An 18,737-nucleotide genomic window follows, 5' to 3' on the forward strand; every position below is an offset into this window, starting at 1 on the left:
GAGGGCAGAATCACAGGTTCAACAAGCTGTCCTTAACACATTAGTTCGCGGGTATACTCTAAAGTAATGCTAAACCCCAACGTGCGAAGATGTGTCCAGGATAAGACTGCCCGATATAACTTGTATTAGCACAATACAAGTTACCCACTCTTAAACTCAGCAACGGGGATGGAAGTAAAACGGCGCACGAAAATAAAAGCAAGAAGATGAAGAAAAGACCTAGAGATGGTCGCTGCTTGTGTGTTTTGAAAAGAGATTTTCGAGTTGTATTTATAGGAAAATTAACTTGCAAATCAAGTTAGGTTTAGGTTTTTTCTTATAAAACGAATTCTGTTTCTTGTAAAACAATTAAACACAAAAAATGAATTTTTCCATAAATAAAACTCTTAAATAAATTATTTATCAAGTTAAAAACTTGCAAAAAATAATTTCAAGTAGACACGGACTTGGTGCTTGGTACACGGGCATGGGCATGGGTCGAAACATGTATTTTTCGCCCCACCCGCTCCACCCACATTGATTTACAACATATCCATGAGAACATGGTAATATAGTGGAGAACCTCTTTAGTTTTCCACAATGTGGGACTAAAGGTTCCATTCCATTCACTCAAAAATGAGTGAGTATCCTTAGACCCTTTGGTCATGAGATCAAACCACACCAAGACCAAAAAATCATTTATTAAATAACTCATTTTCTCCAACAATCCCCCCATGAATGAAATCTCGGTAAAAAACAGAAAACCAGAGTCGGAAAATACCATTTAGGCAAAGGTGTCCATGAGGTCTTGAACCTTGCTTAGAGAGAAGTTACCGGAACTACTAGCTAGACAGTGAAACTATGTTGAACTGCTAGCGTTTGGTGTAATTCTAATAACATCCATGCATGATATCCTCCAAGTGTTGCTTAAGTTTGTGTCGTTTTGTCCATTTTGGCCCTGGACATATCCTGTTTCTCAAAATGCTTTAGAGAATCGGCTTCATTCTCATTGGAAGCGACCCCACTTCCTCATTCAGATAGGTGAGTTCCATCGAGTGTTTACTGCTGCTACACCCCACTTCATCTTAAATTGAAACTATAGAACTCATTAAGACTTAATTAAAAGTCATCCTCCACATGCAGTCACACTATCACATCAACACCATAGGGAAGGGACAGAGAATGAAATTCTTTGATATTGTTTACCCTTACCCACCAAATTAGTTGTCTCATTCGAAACCTTGTTATTGGAATCTCCAGTCAGCAAGGTTGAGTATCCTTCATGGCAAGTTTAATTAATTGAGCCTAAGCCCCATCCCCTTCGATGTTTTACTAACTATCTCCTTGGGCAAACCTTTCGTCAAAGGGTTCGCGATTTTTCCTTGGACCTTGTCCATCTATGGAAATAACGCCTGTGGAGTTAGTAATTTCAAAGAATCATGTCTTCTACGCATATGTATTAGACTTTCCATTGTAGAAGCTATTCTTAGCTTTACCTATTACAGATTTGCTGTCACAATGTATAGATATAGCTGGCACAGGCCTATGCCAGAGAGGAATATCTTCTAAAAAGTTTCTTAGCCATTCGGCCTCCTCTCCTGCTTTATCTAACGCAATTAATTCCGACTCCATAGTTGAGCGAGATATACATGTCTGTTTGGAACTCTTCCAAGATACAAACGCACCTGCTAGAGTTAATACATATCCACTCGTAGACTTAGACTCCTCTGAGTCTGCTATCCAGTTCGCATCGCAAATTCCCTCAAGGACGGCCGGATACCCTTCGTAATTCAAACAAAAGGTCATTGTGTACTTCAAGTACTTTAGCACTCTATTAAGTGCATCCCAATGTTTCTGCCCTGGATTACAAGTATACCTGCTTAACCTACTCACAGCATAAGAAATGTCTGGTCTCGTACAATTTTTCAAATACATCAGACTTCCTATGACTCTCGAGTATTCAAGTTGGTTAACACCTACATCCTTATTCTTCATGAGTTTGCAAGAAGAATCATATGGAGTGCAGACAGGTTTACAGTCAAACTGATTATATTTCTTAAGTATGGATTCAACATAATGAGACTGACCCAGACTATATCCGTTAGAAGTTTTTCTAATCTTCATCCCTAATATGACATCAGCGGGGCCTAAGTCTTTCATGTCAAAGTTCTCATTCAAAATTTTCTTAGTGGTATTAATAACATCCATGTTTGTACCTAGTATAAGCATATCATCAACATACAAGCATACAATCACACAGGCATCCTTGACAAGTTTAGTATAAACACACTTATCAGATTCATTAATTCTAAAACCACTAGAAATCATCACATGATCAAACTTCTCATGCCACTGTTTAGGTGCTTGTTTCAATCCATACAAATATTTCTTCAGTTTACAAACCTTCTTCTCACAACCTTTAACTACAAAGCCTTCGGGTTGTTCCATATAAATTTCTTCATCTAATTACACCGCTTGTTATACTCGATCACCTCCTCAGTTAAAGCTTCAGCATTCATCAATTCATCATGTGGAACAAGTACATAATCCAGTTCATGATGGCTTAGATAAAACAACATCTTGGATTGCCATCTCTTGAAATCCTTTCCATTAAACTTCTGTGGTCTTTCAACGTCGTTCTTTCCCATTGTTACAAGGAATAAATGTGTTAAGATTGTTGGAGTCTTGCAACAATAGAAAACGTCAGATGTATCAAACAATAATATAAAGAACCGTATCAAACAACTCTACCACGAACAAATTGATGAGGGCAGAATCACAGGTTCAACAAGCTGTCCTTAACACATTAGTTCGCGGGTATACTCTAAAGTAATGCTAAACCCCAACGTGCGAAGATGTGTCCAGGATAAGACTGCCCGATATAACTTGTACTAGCACAATACAAGTTACCCACTCTTAAACTCAGCAACGGGGATGGAAGTAAAACGCCGCACGAAAATAAAAGCAAGAAGATGAAAAAAAGACCTAGAGATGGTCGCTGCTTGTGTTTTTTGAAAAGAGATTTTCGAGTTGTATTTTAGGAAATTAACTTGCAAATCAAGTTAGGTTTAGGTTTTTCTTATAAAACGAGTTTTGTTTCTTGTAAAACAATTAAACACAAAAAAAATTTTTCCATAAATAAAACTCTTAAATAAATTATTTATCAAGTTAAAAACTTGCAAAAAATAATTCAAGTAGACACGGACTTGGTGCTTGGTACACGCGCATGGGCATGGGTCGAAACATGTATTTTTCGCCCCACCCGCTCCACCCACATTGTTTTACAACATATCCATGAGAACATGGTAATATAGTGGAGCACCTCTTTAGTTTTCCACAATGTGGGACTAAAGGTTCCATTTCATTCACTCAAAAATGAGTGAGTATCCTTAGACCCTTAGGTCATGAGATCAAACCACACCAAGACCAAAAAATCATCTATTAAATAACTCATTTTCTCCAACAATCCCCCACATGAATGAAATCTCGGTAAAAAACGAAAAATCAGAGTACGGAAAATACCATTTAGGCAAAGGTGTCCATGAGGTCTTGAACCTTGCTTAGAGAGAAGTTACCGGAACTACTAGCTAGACAGTGAACTATGTCTTGAACTGCTAGCGTTTGGTGTAATTCTAATAATCCATGCATGATATCCTCCAAGTGTTGCTAAGTTTGTGCCGTTTTGTCCATTTTGGCCCTGGACATATCCTGTTTCTCAAATGCTTTAGAGAATCGGCTTCCATTCTCATTGGAAGCGACCCACTTCCTCATTCAGATAGGTGAGTTCCATCAAGAGTGTTTACTACTGCTACACCCCACTTCAATCTTAAATTGAAACTATAGAACTCATTAAGACTTAATTAAAAGTCATCCTCCACATGCAGTCACACTATCACATCAACACCATAGGGAAGGGACAGAGAATGAAATTCTCTGATAGTGTTTACCTTTACCCACCATAATTAGTTGTCTCATTCGAAACCTTGTTATTGGAATCTCAGTCAGCAAGGTTGAGTATCCTTCATGGCAAGTTTAATTATTTGAGCCTAAGACCCATCCCCTTCGATGCTTTACTAACTATCTCCTTGGGAAAACCTTTCGTCAAAGGGTCCGCGATATTCTCCTTGGACCTTGTCCAATCTATGGAAATAACGCCTGTGGAGATTAGTAATTTCAAAGAATCATGTCTTCTACGCATATGTATAGACTTTCCGTTGTAGAAGCTCTTCTTAGCTCTACCTATTGCAGATTTGCTGTCACAATGTATAGATATAGCTGGCACAGGCCTATGCCAGAGAGGAATATATTCTAAAAAGTTTCTTAGCCATTCGGCCTCCTCTCATGCTTTATCTAACGCAATAAACTCCGACTCCATAGTTGAGAGAGCTATACATGTCTGTTTGGAACTCTTCCAAGATACAGACACCTTCTAGAGTGAATACATATCCACTCGTAGACTTAGATTCCTCTGAGTCTGCTATCCAGTTCGCATCGCAGAATCCCTCAAGGACGGCCGGATACCCTTCGTAATTCAAACAAAAGGTCATTGTGTACTTCAAGTACTTTAGCACTCTATTAAGTGCATCCCAATGTTTCTTCCCTGGATTACAAGTATACCTGCTTAACCTACTCACAGCATAAGCAATGTCTGGTCTCGTACAATTCATCAAATACATCAGACTTCCTATGACTCTCGAGTATTCAAGTTGGTTAACACCTACATCCTTATTCTTCATGAGTTTGCAAGAAGAATCATATGGAGTGCAGACAGGTTTACAGTCAAACTGATTATATTTCTTAAGTATGGATTCAACATAATGAGACTGACTCAGACTATAGCCATTAGAAGTTTTTCTAATCTTCATCCCTAATATGACATCAGCGGGGCCTAAGTCTTTCATGTCAAAGTTCTCATTCAACATTTTCTTAGTGGTATTAATAACATCCATGTTTGTACCTAGTATAAGCATATCATCAACATACAAGCATACCACCACACAGGCATCCTTGACAAGTTTAGTATAAACACACTTATCAGATTCATTAATTCTAAAACCACTAGAAATCATCACATGATCAAACTTCTCATGCCACTGTTTAGGTGCTTGTTTCAATCCATACAAAGATTTCTTCAGTTTACAAACCTTCTTCTCACAACCTTTAACTACAAAGCCTTCGGGTTGTTCCATATAAATTTCTTCATCTAATTCACACCATTCAAAAACGTGTCTTTACATCCATTTGATGTATCTGTAGGTTATGGACAGAAGCTATAGCAATTAACATCCTAATGGAGCTAATTCTACTTACTTGAATATGTATCAAAGAAGTCTATACCTTCTATCTGTTTATAGCCTTTCGCTACCAACCTAGCCTTGTATTTTTCAATAGTTCCATTTATATTACGTTTTCTCTTGAAAATCCATTTACAACCTATGGCCTTAGACCCTGGAGGTAAATCTACAAGTTCAAAAGTACCGTTTTCTCGAACGGAATCCATTTCACTAATTGAAGCTTCTTTCCACCACGGAGCTTCAGGACAAGTCATGGCTTCTTTATAAGTCTGAGGATCAGACTCGGCTAGGTATGTAATGCAACCAGGATAGGTTTTCTTAGTTTTAACCCTTTTACCTCTTCTAGGTTCTATTTCTGGTTCATCTTCCTCTAAAGGTAATGACTGACTGGATGATGGAAATTCTAGGGGATCATCTAAACATCTCTTTCGAGAATCACGTTTCATAGGAAAAACATTCTCAAAGAACTCAGCATCCCTAGACTCCATGATAGTATTCAACCCTATGTCAGAAATTTCAGAACTCACAACCATAAACCTATGAGCACTAGAATGCTCAGGATACCCTATAAAAACACAATCAACGGTTTTGGGTCCTATCTTATTTGTCTTAGGAGGAGGGATGGCCACCTTTGCCAGCACCCCCACACTTTGAAATAATCATAAGATGGTTGTTTACCTTTCCATAACTCATATGGAGTTTTATCTGATCCTTTAAAGGGTACTTGTTCAGGATGTAATTGGCTGAGAGGATAGCCTCCCCCCACAAATTCGAAGGTAATCCTGAACTAATCAACATGGCATTCATCATATCCTTAAGGGTACGGTTCTTACGTTCAGCTACACCATTGGATTGAGGTGAATAAGGGGCTGTAGTTTCATGTATTATGCCATGTTCTTCACAGAAATCTCCAATAGGAATTAGATACTCACCACCACTCAGACCTAAAAGTTTTAATGGTAGCATTCAATTGGTTTTCAACTTCACGTTTATATATCTTAAAGGCTTCTAAGGCATCGTCCTTCCCTCTAAGCAAATAAACCTGACAGTACCTCGTACAATCATCTATAAAAGTGACAAACCATTTCTTACCACCTCTAGTTTGAACTGACTTCATGTCAACTACGTCTGAATGAATCAATACTAAGGGTTTAGTGTTTCTCTGGACATTCTTCCTGAATGATTTCTTAGCATGCTTAGATTCTACGCAAATCTCACACTTATGACTTTTATCAAAGTGAATTTGGGTATGCAGCCTACGCTAGCCAGTTTATGCATTGATTTGTAATTTACATGACCAAGTCTACCATGCCAAACATTCGATGACACACACATGTAAGCAGAAGAATCATTCAATTTCACTTCAGGACAGGTTACATTAAGTTTGTAAAGACCCCAGTCTTATAACCCTTACCCACATAATCATTGCCCTTAGTTACTATAAGTTTTCCAGACTCAATTGAAACTTTAAAACCCTTATCATCTAAAACAGAACAAGAAACAAGATTTTTGCAGATGTCTGGAACATGAAGAACTTCATTCAATGTGAGAGTCTTGCCAGATGTGAGCTTCAGACCGACCTTTCCTTTTCCTGCAACCTCTGATGCAGATGAGTTACCCATATAGAGTTTCTCGCCTTCCCCTACCCTCTGGTAGGAGGTGAACAGGTCTCTGTTCCCACAAACATGCTTGGTAGCTCCAGAGTCTACCCACCAGTCCATCACATTGGTCACCAAATTAACTTCAGACACTAGCAGAAAACTCGTCCTTGTTCTTTTCAACCAAGTTAGCACTATCCTTTTGTCCTTACGATGTCTACAGTGAACTGCCATATGCCAGTAACTCCACACGCATAACAAGCACCCTTAATTTTAGTAATGCTAGACTCTGGTTTTCGAAACATACCTTTCTTGGGAGGACCACGCTTAGAGTTACGATTGTTACTCTCACCTTTTCCAGCTTTGGAAGATCTATGTTCAGTCATATGAGCTTTGTTACTCATGTCCCTTGCAGAAGACACGTTCTTATCTTGGAGCACAACACTCTTCCACTTGAATCTTCTCCTAATTCAACCATGTTGATCTCGCCAGTTTCATGTCTTAGCTTTTTCTTGTACTCAGACCAGGATGGTAACTTCTCAATTACCGCAGATACTTGAAACGTCTCATCAATGACCATACCTTCAGCAAGAATCTCATTAATAATCTGTTGAAATTCGAGGAATTGATCAACAACAGGTTTATCATTCGTCATCTTGAAGTCCATAAACTTCGCCACCAGAAATTTCTTGCTCCCTGCAGTCTCCGCTTGATACTTTGCTTCTAACGCAGTCCACAAATCATAAGCACTGAAATTTTCTTTAGCATTGTAAAAATCATACATCGTATCTTCCAAACCATCATGATATGATTTTTCGCCAGAAAATACACCTCTTGTTATACGCGATGTTCAGTTTAAGCGTCAACATACATCAATTCATCATGTGGAACAAATACATAATCCAGTTCATGATGGCTTAGAAATACATCTTGGATTGCCATCTCTTGAAATCCTTTCCATTAAACTTCTGTGGTCTTTCAACGTCGTTCTTTCCCATTGTTACAAGGAATTAATGTGTTAAGATTGTTGGATCTTGCAACAATGAAGAAACGTCAGATGTATCAAACAATAATATAAAGAACCGTATCAAACAACTCTACCACGAACAAATTGATGAGGGCAGAATCACAGGTTCAACAAGCTGTCCTTAACACATTAGTTCGCGGGTATACTCTAAAGTAATGCTAAACCCCAACGTGCGAAGATGTGTCCAGGATAAGACTGCCCGATATAACTTGTATTAGCACAATACAAGTTACCCACTCTTAAATCAGCAACGGGGATGGAAGTAAAACGCCGCACGAAAATAAAAGCAAGAAGATAAAGAAAAGACCTAGAGATGGTCGCTGCTTGTGTGTTTTGAAAAGAGATTTTCGAGTTGTATTTATAGGAAAATTAACTTGCAAATCAAGTTAGGTTTAGGTTTTTTCTTATAAAACGAATTCTGTTTCTTGTAAAACAATTAAACACAAAAAATGAATTTTTCCATAAATAAAACTCTTAAATAAATTATTTATCAAGTTAAAAACTTGCAAAAAATAATTTCAAGTAGACACGGACTTGGTGCTTGGTACACGGGCATGGGCATGGGTCGAAACATGTATTTTTCGCCCCACCCGCTCCACCCACATTGATTTACAACATATCCATGAGAACATGGTAATATAGTGGAGAACCTCTTTAGTTTTCCACAATGTGGGACTAAAGGTTCCATTCCATTCACTCAAAAATGAGTGAGTATCCTTAGACCCTTTGGTCATGAGATCAAACCACACCAAGACCAAAAAATCATTTATTAAATAACTCATTTTCTCCAACAATCCCCCACATGAATGAAATCTCGGTAAAAAACGAAAAACCAGAGTACGGAAAATACCATTTAGGCAAAGGTGTCCATGAGGTCTTGAACCTTGCTTAGAGAGAAGTTACCGGAACTACTAGCTAGACAGTGAACTATGTCTTGAACTGCTAGCGTTTGGTGTAATTCTAATAACATCCATGCATGATATCCTCCAAGTGTTGCTAAGTTTGTGTCGTTTTGTCCATTTTGGCCCTGGACATATCCTGTTTCTCAAAATGCTTTAGAGAATCGGCTTCATTCTCATTGGAAGCGACCCACTTCCTCATTCAGATAGGTGAGTTCCATCAAGAGTGTTTACTGCTACACCCCACTTCAATCTTAAATTGAAACTATAGAACTCATTAAGACTTAATTAAAAGTCATCCTCCACATGCAGTCACACTATCACATCAACACCATAGGGAAGGGACAGAGAATGAAATTCTCTGATAGTGTTTACCTTTACCCACCATAAATTAGTTGTCTCATTCGAAACCTTGTTATTGGAATCTCCAGTCAGCAAGGTTGAGTATCCTTCATGGCAAGTTTAATTATTTGAGCCTAAGACCCATCCCCTTCGATGCTTTACTAACTATCTCCTTGGGAAAACCTTTCGTCAAAGGGTCCGCGATATTCTCCTTGGACCTTGTCCAATCTATGGAAATAACACCTGTGGAGATTAGTAATTTCAAAGAATCATGTCTTCTACGCATATGTATAGACTTTCATTGTAAAAGCTATTCTTAGCTCTACCTATTGCAGATTTGATGTCACAATGTATAGATATAGCTGGCACAGGCCTATGCGAGAGAAATATCTTCTAAAAAGTTTCTTAGCTATTCGGCCTCCTCTCCTGCTTTATCTAACGCAATAAACTCTGACTCCATAGTTGAGCGAGCTATACATGTCTGTTTGGAAATCTTCCAAGATACAGACGCACCTGCTAGAGTGAATACATATCCACTCGTAGACTTAGACTCCTCTGAGTCTGCTATCCAGTTCGCATCGCAAAATCCCTCAAGGAAGGCCGAATACCCTTCGTAATTCAAACAAAAGGTCATTGTGTACTTCAATTACTTTAGCACTCTATTAAGTGCATCCCAATGTTTCTGCCCTGGATTACAAGTATACCTGCTTAACCTACTCACAGCATAAGAAATGATGGCTTAGATAAAACAACATCTTGGATTGCCATCTCTTGAACTCCTTTCCATTAAACTTCTGTGGTCTTTCAACGTCGTTCTTTCCCATTGTTACAAGGAATAATAATGTGTTAAGATTGTTGGAGTCTTGCAACAATAGAAGAAACGTCAGATGTATCAAACAATAAATATAAAGAACCGTATCAAACAACTCTACCACGAACAAATTGATGAGGGCAGAATCACAGGTTCAACAAGCTGTCCTTAACACATTAGTTCGCGGGTATACTCTAAAGTAATGCTAAACCCCAACGTGTGAAGATGTATCCAGGATAAGACTTCCCGATACAACTTGTATTAGCACAATACAAGTTACCCACTCTTAAACTCAGCAACGGGGATTGAAGTAAAACGCCGCACGAAAATAAAAGCAAGAAGATGAAGAAAAGACCTAGAGATGGTCGCTTCTTGTGTGTTTTGAAAAGAGATTTTCGAGTTGTATTTATAGGAAAATTAACTTGCAAATCAAGCTAGGTTTAGGTTTTTTCTTATAAAACGAGTTTTGTTTCTTGTAAAACAATTAAACACAAACAAGGAATTTTTCCATAAATAAAACTCTTAAATAAATTATTTATCATGTTAAAAACTTGCAAAAAATAATTTCAAGTAGACACGGACTTGGTGCTTGGTACACGCGCATGGGCATGGGTCGAAACCTGTATTTTTCGAGTATTCAATTCATCAAATACATCAGACTTCCTATATGACTCTCGAGTATTCAAGTTGGTTAACACCTACACCCTTATTCTTCATGAGTTTGCAAGAAGAATCATATGGAGTGCAGACAGGTTTACAGTCAAACTGATTATATTTCTTAAGTATGGATTCAACATAATGAGACTGACTCAGACTATAGCCATTACAAGTTTTTCTAATCTTCATCCCTAATATGACATCAGTGGGGCCTAAGTCTTTCATGTCAAATTTCTCATTCAACATTTTCTTAGTGGTATTAATAACATCCATGTTTGTACCTAGTATAAGCATATCATCAACATACAAGCATACAACCACACAGGCATCCTTGACAAGTTTAGTATAAACACACTTATCAGATTCATTAATTCTAAAACCACTAGAAATCATCACATGATCAAACTTATCATGCCACTGTTTAGGTGCTTGTTTCAATCCATACAAAGATTTCTTCAGTTTACAAACCTTCTTCTCACAACCTTTAACTACAAAGCCTTCGGGTTGTTCCATATAAATTTCTTCATCTAATTACACCGCTTGTTATACTCGATCACCTCCTCAGTTAAAGCTTCATCATTCATCAATTCATCATGTGGAACAAGTACATAATCCAGTTCATGATGGCTTAGATAAAACAACATCTTGGATTGCCATCTCTTGAAATCCTTTCCATTAAACTTCTGTGGTCTTTCAACGTCGTTATTTCCCATTGTTACAAGGAATAATAATGTGTTAAGATTGTTGGAGTCTTGCAACAATAGAAGAAACGTCAGATGTATCAAAAAATAAATATAAAGAACCGTATCAAACAACTCTACCACGAACAAATTGATGAGGGCAGAATCACAGGTTCAAGTTGGTTAACACCTACACCCTTATTCTTCATGAGTTTGCAAGAAGAATCATATGGAGTGCAGACAGGTTTACAGTCAAACTGATTATATTTCTTAAGTATGGATTCAACATAATGAGACTGAATCAGACTATAGCCATTAGAAGTTTTTCTAATCTTCATCCCTAATATCCATGAGAACATGGTAATATAGTGGAGCACCTCTTTAGTTTTCCACAATGTGGGACTAAAGGTTCCATTTCATTCACTCAAAAATGAGTGAGTATCCTTAGACCCTTAGAGCATCTGCAATGGACGAGTAAACCCAAATTTTTACTCGAGTGGGCTGGCGTAGTGGGACGGACCATCGATCATAATTTGATCAAAGAGTAAAATCCAGAACAAATTTGGTCGGCGATCAAGACCAAATCCAAATATAGTCGGGCGTTAATATAATCTCCGCTACACGTCGGGCGTTGATATAATCTCCGCCATTCATCGCGCGTTGGTATAGTTAACGTCCAACGTGCGTGCATATAAACTTCGCCTGAATGGGGCGTTGGTAAAGATAACGCCCGATGGGGCGTTCATAAACTTAACGCACGAAATGGGGCGTTCATATACTTAACGCCCCACTCCACTTTTAAACTTTTAAACTTTTAAACTTTTGAAACTTGCATGGGGCGGGCTTTATACCTCCGCCCCATTATTATTTATTTTATTTTTTGTTTTGTTTTTTGAAGCGTATACTATACCAGCCACGTCGGGAGTTATCTTTACCAACGCCTGATCCCAGGCGTAATCTTTATCAACGCGCGACCAAATTTAATCTGCAACCACTACGCCACACGACGGACTAAACCCAAATTTGATCTTTTTTTTAGTCTTTGGTCTTTGGTTATACTCGCACCACTGTGAACGCTCTTAGGTCATGAGATCAAACCACACCAAGACCAAAAAATCATTTATTAAATAACTCATTTTCTCCAACAAGTATGTGCTGCGAGCTTCCGCGCTGAAGCAAGGATTAGTATTAGTTAGTTGCGCAGTAGACATAATATACCCAGAGACAGGAGGTGGAGTATGATGACTACGGTGATGAGGCATTGAAGCATTTGGATCCTTTGGTGGTGGCAACCTGGGTGGTTGTTGGTTCTGATAGATCTTAACTGGGGGAAAATGTAGTGGTGGAGCCCCAAGAACAGGCACTGGTGACCCACCAGGGAGACGAAACAAAGCAAAAAGCTTCTTTACCTGCACTTAAATTTCAAAATCCGTCAAAAATGAAAACTTAAGTTTCAATATCAGCAACAAAACCAAAATACGACAATCAATTAATTAAGTGACGGCACCATACCTGATGGTTACTGAGCTGCTGTTGGAATTTCGAACCATGATAGTTTTCTTCAATGGCGTATCTGAAAACACTCTCTGGTAAAGGTAAGCTTTCCTTGAAAATACTGAATCTCACCTACAAAAAGAAAGCAAGAAGGTCCACAAAGTGGGCTAGGGGTGAATCATTTTTTCAAACAGATAAACCAATACCAGGTTTCAGCCTATAAACCCAGACTGGGTAGCAAAAAAATATTTGCATTTCAAAAGATATGAAAATCCACTAGTAATCCAATATCCCATGTTCATAAAATAGTTACTAAATCCACATTAGTTCTAACATATACGCATTCCCTAGAATGTTAAAAATCCACAAAACTCATGAGTTAGTTACCCGAGCAGGAAATCTTCCTCCAAAAGCAGCTGGCTCTAGGCCAAATCCTCCTCTCGATGTAGCTATGTATACACCATAAAGAAACTTCAGGTTAACATCAAAGAGAAAAAGCATTGCACCAGGCTTAATGTTCTGTACAACAGCCAGTTTTCCGGCTGGGAGCCCAAAAACACCGTATTTGAAGCACTCTGGTTTTGTCTCCCTACTGCACATGAATATGAAACCCAGTGAATTTTCCTCGTCATCGTTCTCTCTCTTATCTTTTTGCTCGTAACTAGCTTCTTGTTCTTTTTCTACTCCATGGAATTTATTATCATCCTCTTCTTTATTTACTTCAACTGTTGTAGTACCAGTTTCATTTGTGGTAGCAGTAGAAGTAGAATCTAGAACAGTAAGAGCAGGAGCAGCACAAAGAATCTTCTTCTGATTCATATTTGTAGATTTCTTGTCTATGCTCCTATTTACAGTCAGGTGGTTGCTAGATGGGCCATTAATTCTTGAGTTATCAGCCGTATCACTTGTCCGCTTTCCCCTTGCCATCTTCAGAACTTTACAGAAAGAAAATGGAGAATTATTTAGAATGTGAGACTCAACGAAACAAAGAAAACTTACAAGGAAATCCCCCACAATAAAAGAAAAGAAAAAAAAAAGGAAAAAGAAAAAAATGTAGGGTAGGAAAAAGAAAAGCAGACAAGGGTATTTTGACGCGATGATAGCACTTTCAAATGTAACTACTGGATAGTGAATGATAGAGAGGAGTGAAACAAGGCATAAACTAGTGAATGAGTGACCATGACCAAGGTTAGGAGCGCTAGAGTTTCTGAACAACAAACTAAGTCCATCAGTAAATGGTTGTTCTTCCATTGAATACTTTAGTAATACAAGGAGATTCAGCATGCGTAGAAAAACATAGACTCTAAACATAGTCAGATAGTGGTAGATGTTACCTGGATTGGTTTTAAAGTTAGCCAGAGCCCAAGTCTCTGGTCCAGTTCTTCGAACCTGCAGATGTATGTAGTGAATCCTTCCCTTGGCAATATCCTACACAAAACTGAGATTTATTTCAGGGATTTTGTACAAATAATGAAACAAAAACAAAGGTGTGTAAACTGGAACAAAAATCACTTAACATCAAAAACAAAAATCAAAAATCGAAAATCAATTGTATTTTTCCACAAGTAAAGCAAACCCTATCGATTTCAAATCAAAATCAGTAGCTGATTGATTAAATTATACAAACAGAAAACTTCAATTTTGTATGTTTAGTTTTTATTGGTTTGGTTATTGTTTTAATCCAAGTAGTTGTTCATCTGTATTAGATTTTGTTAGAGTTGTTGAGTTCCATCGATCATTGTTTGAGGTGAAACCATGCTTTTATTGATGGAATTTAGATTTCGATCCAACATGAGATTTTTGTAATTTAGCTGATTGTTTTGTTTTGAGTTTGAGCCGATCCGTATTAAATTGAATCTATGTTTGGTTTGTTATGATTTTGGTCCAAGTGGTTATCGAACTGTATGAGAGTTCTGTAATTTTGTTGATTGTTATGGCCTGAGCTAGGAAATCTAGCTAAGTCACCCCGTTTCCTTTTCCCGAGTGATCTTATTGGTTTCCTAATTTATTAGTTTGATTTCTTTTTCTAGTTATAATGCTTTTAGGAAATATTGAAGCATATATTTCTTTTTCTAGTTATAATGTTTTTAGGAAATATTGAAGCATATATATCAGATGGCAATGTAGGAAAACTCTGAAACTCAGTTTTGTGCAGGTTATTATTAGTTAAACAAACAACTCCGATACTGGTGTTTGAGCTACCATGGATGTTGTGGATGTTGTTGATGATACACAGACATACAGATACTTTGATTCGTCATGTCTTAAAGTAGGCAAGGGAAGAAGGAACAACTCTGATACTGGTGTTTCAGCTATCAAGGATGATAACTCGGTAGAAAGATGCTTCGATAACTTAACTATTAAAGTCAAGACAAGGATCAAGCCACCAGTTGGCAGGGGAAAGAACAACTCTGGTGCTCCAGCTACATGGATAGACAGATACTTCATGAACATAAGATTTAGACTTGCACATGATGGTTCCCTAAAAAAACCTACATATCCAAGATCTGAAATCAAGGAACCATCAATAGATTTACAGTCTTCACTTAAGATGTTTTTCCAAGAAGCAGCATGTGATGCAGATGACTGGACGGATGTCAACATAAGGTACCGTGACAGGAGGTCATTCCGTAATTTTCTTGACCTGTTAGAACGATCTGGCCTGGGAAAGTATGCCTTCAATGAGGTATGCAACTAAGTTCAACTTTTGTTTATTCCTCCTCGCATCTCTGCCTTTATTCCAATCTCATGTCTCGTGATTTTATCATATTGGTACATGATACATTCTTACAGGACGATGACATCAATATTAGGTACCCGCAAGATAGATATTGGTTGACCCAGAAGGGGTCATCAGATGTTGTGGTTGCAAATAAATGCTATGATGGAAGCTTGTCGTTGATGAAACTTTTGGAAAGAATTTCTTCAGTATCTGGCGATGATTTCAGGCGAGAGCAGGTAACTAATATCTACTGCTGGAAATGCCATCTTTGCTTTATTTTGGTATAGGATAAGATTTTACATATTTTTTTATGACTGTGCATGTCTGTGTCTCTTGATAGGCTCGTTTATTGGGGTCTTTCCTCAATCACCTCATCAAGATACAACAGGAGCAGCGGTCTGTTGCAAATAGCTTCTCTGAGCATCTGGAACAATTGAGAAAGTTTGGTGATGGATATAGGCACAAGTGTCCTCTTATCCTTTCCGAGACCCCCGTGAACTACTATGTTTGGAAACAAAAGGTAAGTCTTTATCCTGCATCAATAAGTATATTTGCTAATTACGAATTACTTAACCTTGCTTTGATATTTCAGCACCTATTCGATAGTCTGTGTATCATGTCATGTGAATCGGCTTGGTTGCTGAGGAAACTCAAGGATTCCCCTTTTACTAGTCCCTCATCCATCGAGGAGTCCAACAAGATTCTTGGCAGCTTCTTTGTTTATATTCTAGAGTTCAAGAGATCAAAGGTACAAGATTGTGCATATATTTCCTGTTTGTTCTCATTGAGACCATTGAACGTTATAATTTACTTTTTTTTTTTTTTTAATATTGAGTTTCTGTTCTAGGAATTGTTGGATCTGTATCTTCTCAGGATAAATGGCCCCTCACGTTATTCTCCGTTTCGATTGATTGCGCGTAAGAGCAAGTCTTATGGTGGAATCCAAGCCATTCCAAGTATGGAAAAATCATGGAATGTCAAGTCTAATGGCTTCCAAGTTGGGATATTCCACACAAAATCCAACCAGTGTTCCATGATTTCATGGAAGGGTGGATGGAATCCAAGTAAAACGCTAATCAGATTAGCGCACTAGAAAACAAAAAACGCAATTAAGAATAACGTTTTGGGCAATCTAGAATTGCGTTTTGCGCTATTGAGAATAGCGCAAGATGTTATTTTGTTTTATCATAACTCTATCCTGTAGCATTTCCTGTTTTATTTAATTGTTAAATATATGAAATGTGTGTACGTGGTAATAGATTAGTGGGTGAAGGAAATCACGATCTTATTTTTCAACTAAAAAACTAAATGTTTATGGTAACGTGGCAACTAAATAATAGTCTTCTTTTCAAACATGGACTATTTCAGACCATTTTTTCTCATTCTAAAAAAACGCCATTTCCATCAGCGCTGAGCGCTATTATTTTTCGACGTTTTGAAATTTTTCCATCACTAAACCATTAGACTTGCACTTCCATCATCTATTTCAAATGTTAAGGTGTCATGGAGTTTGGAAGATGGAATTCTTCCACCATAAGACTTGCTCTAATACTGAAATATTAATGAATTTCGGAGGGTGCATAAAAATTCTACAGGAGCAAGGCGTTGAAAGAAATTCTCTTGCGGAAACACTGCTTGGATGTTTTGATTATGTAGTCAAATATGTACAAAAACCTCGAGTTAGGAAATCCGTTCAGGGACACCTCTTCTTCCGTTCAATGTGCGTTTTCTGAGGCTGCCAATGAAACATCAGAGTTGATAAATGAAGCAGTAGATAAACTAAATTCAATCCGGTATTTTTATCTTACCGGCGGAGGCTCTCCACTTGGATGTATCGCTTTGTGGAGGATTCTATTTGAATCGTCTCTAATTAATCTTCGGTTGGATCTTATATGTAAAAAGCACAGTGAAACAGTCAAACTCGGGGAACTCACGCATTCTTTTCTCACCATGTTTATACCTTAATCATGATTCCATTAAAATTATACCAATTGTTTCTTACATGCCTTCATCTGAATTGAATGTACTACAGGTTAAACTGTTTGGCACTGCCACAAACGATCAATTGGATAAAATTAGGCTGTTGATTGATAAACTACCTAGTTTAATTGGGGGCCATAACTTCTAATTGGGGACCATGCACTACGGGACAAAAAAGGTCACTCAATCCTAATTTGGGTCACCCCTTAAAAAAATATTTTTTAAATGGCAAAACTGCCCTTATATGATTAGTATTAGGAATTAATTAGTTTGATTAGTGTGGTAAGTGTATTTAGATTAAAATCTGATTTTAGGAAAAAAAATTTTATGGAAAATGTGTTTTATGTGTCTTATGTGTTGAGAAGAAGAGGAGGAGTTTTGAGAGGAAAACCTAGGATTTTTACAAATGGGTGATTCAAGTGGAGGGAATGAGATTGGTGAAGCTTCAAATAACAACAATGATTGTGTTGATGGTAAGATTATCTCAACTAATGATATGGGTTAGATGTTTGATGAGGATATGTTGATAGAGGAAGGCATGAACAATGGTTGGAATGAAGATCCCATTACTCAAGATGAAGGAACCAACACTCAAAATGAGGAACCCGAAGCTCAAAACAATCAGGTAAACATCTTATGCCCTTCGATTTGTCTGTTTGTTTCTCCAAGTGGTCGAATCATCCACACTATGGAACAACTCAGAGAAAGGGTCGTCAAAGTCGGGGGGTGTATACCCAAACGACTCTCCGAGGTCGTCAGTATATTGACACTACCAATAACGACTCAAACCTGCAACTTTTCCAGGTTATGAAAAATCGTTAGGGTAGTGTGCTAAACATTGACGACCCTTTTTAACTAGGTCACTTAGAGTCGTTTTGTTGTTTTGTTTACACATAGATGACTCTAAAACCAAAACTCTCTGTAAAAAGTAACACTTAGGGTCGTCATACATGTAGTCATATGAAATGACGATCCTAGCTATCAATTACTGATTTCTTTTAGAGTCGTTAGTTTGATTAGTTATATAAAGTAACGACCCTTGCACTAGATTCTCATAATTTTTGATTTCATAGAATCATTTCATTGAATCGTAAAAGGCATACATCTCGCATAGCGTTGCATTGAAGGAAATGAAATACAATAGATAATAAAGGTGCACTTATACACTTAATCATATATGGCGTAGTTATATCTAGTGCCTTCCAAGATAAAGTAGCAATCGTGGAGCTCAAACTTTTCCCCACGAAGCTCCTC

The 18,737-nt window shown here is 37.7% G+C and overlaps 1 protein-coding gene across 1 annotated transcript; it reads left to right on the forward strand.

Moving 5' to 3' along the window:
* The first annotated feature begins 14,984 nt into the window (after positions 1–14,984).
* Positions 14,985–16,596, forward strand: LOC113279127 (midasin-like). The gene is made up of 5 exons (XM_026527833.1): positions 14,985–15,467; positions 15,575–15,739; positions 15,844–16,023; positions 16,096–16,251; positions 16,351–16,596. Exons 1-5 carry the CDS (start codon positions 14,985–14,987, stop codon positions 16,594–16,596), a joined length of 1,230 nt encoding a protein of 409 aa, XP_026383618.1.
* Positions 16,597–18,737: the final 2,141 nt, after the last annotated feature.

The sequence above is a fragment of the Papaver somniferum genome, chromosome 5 (assembly GCF_003573695.1).
Source record: "Papaver somniferum cultivar HN1 chromosome 5, ASM357369v1, whole genome shotgun sequence".
Classification (NCBI taxonomy): Eukaryota; Viridiplantae; Streptophyta; class Magnoliopsida; order Ranunculales; family Papaveraceae; genus Papaver; species Papaver somniferum.

Bases quoted from the DNA above. Each gene is read 5' to 3' on its own strand.
- LOC113279127 (XM_026527833.1), top strand. From the start codon at position 14,985: ATGGATGTTGTGGATGTTGTTGATGATACACAGACATACAGATACTTT. The intron at 15,468-15,574 runs GTATGCAACTAA...ACATTCTTACAG, and splicing joins GAAAGTATGCCTTCAATGAG to GACGATGACATCAATATTAG. The intron at 16,024-16,095 runs GTAAGTCTTTAT...TTGATATTTCAG, and splicing joins ACTATGTTTGGAAACAAAAG to CACCTATTCGATAGTCTGTG.